This window comes from Gavialis gangeticus, unplaced genomic scaffold (genome assembly GCF_001723915.1).
Source record: "Gavialis gangeticus isolate Ggan-Ray unplaced genomic scaffold, GavGan_comp1, whole genome shotgun sequence".
NCBI lineage: Eukaryota > Metazoa > Chordata > Crocodylia > Gavialidae > Gavialis > Gavialis gangeticus.
The window spans coordinates 17620146-17625614 of NW_017728996.1; the positions used below are offsets into that span (position 1 = coordinate 17620146).

Below are 5469 nucleotides of genomic sequence, written 5' to 3' on the forward strand. Positions count from 1 at the left end.
CCATGCTGCTCCCACCCTGTCCTTGCAACTCCCAACCCTGCCTCCATACAGTGCCTTCCTGCTGCCTTCCCCATTAGCCGGGTGCTCTGTACTGATAATCAGATCCTTCTGGGATCACTGTGAGCTCAAGAGTCTCTCATCTCTGCAGTTTTCCTGGCTCCTGATGCTCTGAGTTTCCCCAAAGGAATTTCCTGAAGCAGCTTCTTTACCTCAAAACTTTTCTTCCCCAGCAGCAGTGGCCTTCAGCACTGCCATCCTCCACAGCAGCTCATTGCAGGAGGAGCCTGCAGCTGGAATCTGTGGCTCTTCAGTCCCAGCTATTCCAGCCCCCCGGGCCAGAGCACTGGGTTAGAGACATAAAAGGCAGCTGGGAGAGCAGAGGGGAAACCTAGGTCTTGGGGACTGATGCACTCATCTTGAGCTGCAGTCAGCACAGTAGGGCTGAGTGAATTGGGCAATTATTTGGTGACAGACTGCAGGGAGGGAGCGGGGCCAGGATGTGAGCGTGCAGCCCCCTCTCACTGCATCCATATCCAGCCCTGGCCATTTGGCACTGCCTCCCAGAGCAGAGGCCACGCAGGCAGTGCAAGCTCTGTCAAGGAAGGACCAGAGGCCAGGTGACCCTGGCAGGGTGACGGGGTCACAGGAGCCCTCAAGGATGGGGGCTTCCTTCCCTAATCTTCATGGATCAGAAGCCTGTTCCATGTTCAGCCTGAGTGAGCACAAGAGCGAGCGACAGACAAATTGAGACGGGTGCCCGTGAGTTTCGGCTGGTTTTAATACTGTCAGAGATGTGCCTCCAGGGGGCACTGCCTTCCTGGGCAAGACTCCACTGCTTCCACACTAGTGACCCCCGCCTCCCCCCACCAAGTCCATCTCCCTCCCAAGCACACGCAAGGCCCTGCTCCGCATCACACATTGTGCCAGACCAGGTCATGGAAAAAAATACCTCTGCAAGCTTTGCCCTTGGCCAGCTGGTTGTGTCCCCATGCTACTAACTGCTCTGCCGGTCCCCACGACAGCCAGCTAGCCACATCATGTGGTGCCTCCTTTCTCACCCCCTTACCCATAGGAATCAATGGACCAGCATTGCCCTCCATAAGCTTTCATGAGACAGGCCTCCAGAATCATGAGATTTAAAAAATGATGGTTGGGGTTCTGTTTGTTTGGCTTCTGCATTTGGAGCATGCAGGTGTTGCATTTTCAAGCTTCACTCTGCTAGCACGGGGTCTAGAAACTACCTCACTGTCCCCCTTTCAGTGACAGCTGAGACTCACACCAGCACCTTGGCCCCAGAGCAGAGCCTGGAGAAAACTCTCCAAACGCTGGGACACATAGGAGAGGGGCATCACTACGGGCTAGGAGTTTGGACGGTTCCAGAGGCTGTGAGGTTAAGAGGCTGTGATAGGCACCAACCTCATAAAGGACCGTTTCTGCCAAGGGAGAAGGAGAGGAATAAAGACACTACTGTTCCTGAGGCCCCAGGGCCATCACCATGGGACTGGCACCTGGGAAAGCAGGCAGAGCTCGTATGCAAACCAAACAGCCCTGGCTGAACACTGCCTCGTAGCAAGTGAAGGCTGCTCTCTGCCCTGAGCAGATCCAATGCCCCAAGTGCAAGGAGGCTCTTATGGAAGGACAGTTTAGTCCAGAAGCACAATACATACCCCTTGCCCCAGTGTCATCTCACACACGGCACCACGTTTCCCCTGTGCTGAGGACAACACCACGGGCTTTACTGAATGCACAAGGTCTCAGAGCCCCTTAGCACACCCCAGTCAGCTCTATGTGTCAGCCCCTCCTTGCCAAGTGCTGCTGAAGAGACTTCAGGAAAGCTGGTGGGGAACCTCAGCTCCTGTTCTGGAAGCTGTCTTGGGACTTGGTGTAGCAAAGCACCAGAAACCAAGTGCATTTGCTGGCTTGGCCCTTTGGCCTGGTGCAGTCTGGGGGCTACCAGCTTCACCAGGCCAGCTCCAGAACAAGGGCTGCAGGCAGCAGAAGGCAGGGTAGATTTGCACCTTATAAACCAACCAAAGTAAATAGATCCGGGGCTGCTTTGAGTGGCTGGGGAGGATTTTACCATACAGTGTCTGGCAGCCTGGCTGGCCTGGTTCTTCACAGGCCTCATACTAAACCTTACATACATGGGAAGCACAAACAGGCAGGCAGACAGCATTCCCCCCACGTCTGACCCCTATGGAAGAGTCTGACCTGAGGAATTACGAGCAGGTCCTGGGCATTGTTGGCTATCCTCCCCACCCCGCAAGCTTCTTCCCTAGCTTTGCACAGGCAGACGCTGCATAGCCAGCTGCCCCACCGGCCAGCACCAATCTTCCCTGGCTGACGCACCTTAAGGACAGGGGCAGGTTCTGCCAGACAAAGCCGGACACTGGGTCTGAAAACAGGTCCTTGGCTTACAGCTGCCCCCCCACACCAAGGCCCTGTCTTCTGACAGAAGCCATGCCCCCACCCCTTCTCATCACTCTCCTGGCACTATGTGGACATGACAAAACAAGCCTGTTAGTGCTGCTGCGTGAGGCAGCCTGCATGCAGTAGAACGATCTGCACCAGCACTGAGTCTTCCCAGGAGCCCTTCTGGATTGCTATAGGAGCCAGGGAACAGGGAGCCCTCTCTACATCCTCCTGACACACTCAAGCATGGATATAGCACCAGGGGGGGAAGACAGCTGCTTGCCCATGCTTCAGAGATGGAGGCAAGCGGTGACCGTATCTGCTCCGGTCACCTCTCCCCAAAGCTCACCCGAGCTCCTAGGCTGACTACATAGAAGGTGGCTGAGGAGCCTTCAGTGGAAGCAGAGCTAGGAGTTTTCAGGGTCCCAGGCTGCAGGGCCCTGGATGGAGAACAAGTGAAGCAACTTCTTAGGGCCGAGGACAAGGGCCGCCCCAGGGGAGTGGCCCCAAAGTGCAGTGCTGCAGGCCCAAGGTGGACCGGGGGGCCTCTGAGTGCTAGTGCAAGTACAGCAGCCCCGGCAAGGCAGGGCCATCGCATTCTCTAAAGCGAAGCGAGGGGGGCCCCGCGCCTTCCCTTGAGATTTCTAATGGCTTCAGCTAGAGCAGGACGACACCACATGCCCACCGCCGCTGCCCTCCCCACCACAAGGGACGGGAAGCAAAGACATAGGCGCAGGGCGGCATGAGCGAGACGTGGAGAGGGTGTGATACAGCAGGTGTGCAGGGCAAGGGCTGGGGGATCAGCCCAGTCCTTCCCCTCCACGCCACCCTCCCCTCCAGAGATGGGAGACTAATCATCACAGCCCAGGAGCTCCACGCGCAGCGTGATGCGGTTGTGCCAGGCCACAGGCAGGATGCGCACAAAGCGGGTGTAGAAGGGCGTGTCGAACACGTTTTTCTTGTGCAGGCTGTTGTCGCTGTTCCCATGGAAGATCTATGGAGGAGGAGAGAGCCATTGAAATGAAAAGCAGGTAGTGCAGGGAAGGAGCTGCCATACATGTGCCTTGGGGAGCTGCCTAAAGGCCTTATTGGGCATCAACCTGCACCTCCCACACACCCAGGCAGTGAAGTCAGTGCAAGAGTCCCCTGCCCCCACTCATCACAGGAACAGGTGCTCTGTCCTTTGCCCCTCCCTGCTATTAGCCCCAGCATCACCAGCAGCTCCTTGGCTAGCAAAACCCTCAGACAGGAGCAATGCAACCCTGTCATCACCCCAGCTATGGGCTGCACTGCCTCAGCCCCCCAGTCCCACTGACATGCTGGAACCAGTCCCCCACTGGCCTATGAAAGCCCCTTCCCTGCCCGCACCTTGGTGGTATTTGCCTGGCTGTCCTTGTAAAGAGTCCAGGACCGTCCATCGTCGCTGTAGGCCACCTTGTAGGCTGCCACGTACTGAATGTGCCCAAAATCCCGTGCCCCTTGGGTGACAATGCCAGTGACCTTCTTCTGTGTCTGGAGGTCAATCTTGGAGACAAACAAGGCAGAGATAAAGCAGACTCTCCTCCTGCGAGTCTGCCCTGCTGCTCATGAGAGCTGACTGAGCCCACCAAAGGTGGGGGGGGGGCTGCCTGAACCCCTCCTCACTGCTTTGCTGATGACCCCCCATCCTAACAAGCTTCAAGTAATGATATTGGCCAAAGACGCACAACTGCCCACAAGGATCCTCTCTGCCTGCATGGCCAGACAATGGATCATGGGGAAATTCTGCCCCAAATCTGCTCCTGTGTGTAAAGGGCTAGAAAGGTCCCTGGAATTCACCCGGTGCCAGAGAACCAGCACAGACCGCCCCAGGTTGCCAGACAGGGCAGCCCCTAAAAGTGTACCAGGGCATGGCCAGCAGCAGCAGCTGGCAGCTCAGGGCTGAGAGAGAGCTGGAGCACTGTGCTGCCCAGGGCCATGGAGCAGGGCAGTCAGGAAGGACAGGAATGGACCAGCTGCAAAGCAGACCAAAGTGGAGAAGGCAAAACCCTGCCTGAAGTTTCCTTTGCCTTCCCCCAGGCTGGGCATGGCCTCCTCCTGCAAAACCAATCTCACCCTCTGCACCCAGCCTCTCCCCATACACCTAGGGCTTTCATGTCCCTCTCCTAGTGTGTTCAGTCACTAGCAGGCTGAGCAGCCATTCATTGAAAGACTTTTCCCAGAGAAAGAGGTCAGAGAAACCCAGACTTGGGGCTAAGGGAGGCTCCAACCATGGGGAACAGGGACATGATAACACTACAGGGGACAGTGAAGAGGGGAAATGCCCAGGTCCCAAGGACAGGACTGTTGAGGACTGTTCAGTGCCCTAGAAGCTGTGCAGCCATGGCACCTGCCTTTCATCTCCCCTCCCCTCAGGTGACCTGCCCCTGGACCAACACCCTGGATGCATGTGGCCTTTCTCCAGGAGGGGTGAGCAGCTGCCCAGAGGGCTCCCTCCACTGGCAGAAGAAAGGGATGGGAGCAGGGACCAGCTGGGAACCAGTGCTGAGTAGGAGGGTCAGGCCTATGGTAGAGGACAGGAGAAGGCCAGGACCAGTTGCCCACTCTGCTGATCAAGGAGTGAGGATGCCAGAGTGTAATGGGGTGGGGAGAGCTGAGGGTCTTCCAATACCCACCCTTCCCACCTGTAGTCAGAGACACAATGATTGTTGTTTAACGATTTTTTTGCCTCTGTCTTCCTAAGTAGGGACCAGAACAGCCACCTCCCTGCTGGGCCCCCCTCAGGCCCTGGGGGAGGCACACCTGGGCCAAGGGTTAGCGAGGATTTAGTTAGGGAGCTTCTGGAGGGGCTGGACGTATTCAAGTCAGCCGGTCCGGGTGATCTCCACCCTACAGTTCTAAAGGAACTGGCTGAGGTCATTGCAAGTCCCCTGGCATGGCTTTACAAGCACTCGTGGTGCTCTGGAGAGGTGCTGGAGGACTGGAAGAGGGCCAACGTGGTTCCCATCTTCAAAAAAGGGAGAAAGGACGACCCAGGAAACTATAGGCCAGTTAGTCTTACCTCGATCCTAGGCAAGC

At 56.8% G+C, this 5469-nt stretch overlaps 1 protein-coding gene across 1 annotated transcript in view; it reads right to left on the reverse strand.

Annotated features, from left to right (window-relative positions):
* Positions 1–760: 760 nt before the first annotated feature.
* The window catches only part of MFGE8 (milk fat globule-EGF factor 8 protein), a 22212-nt gene continuing 17503 nt past the window's right edge, over positions 761–5469 (reverse strand). The window contains exons 9-10 of the mRNA XM_019503816.1: positions 3781–3936; positions 761–3406 (exon numbers count right to left, since the gene is read on the reverse strand). Coding sequence (XP_019359361.1) covers positions 3263–3406; positions 3781–3936 — 300 coding nt within the window. The 3' untranslated portion in view covers positions 761–3262. The remainder of the gene's footprint in view (positions 3407–3780; positions 3937–5469) is intronic.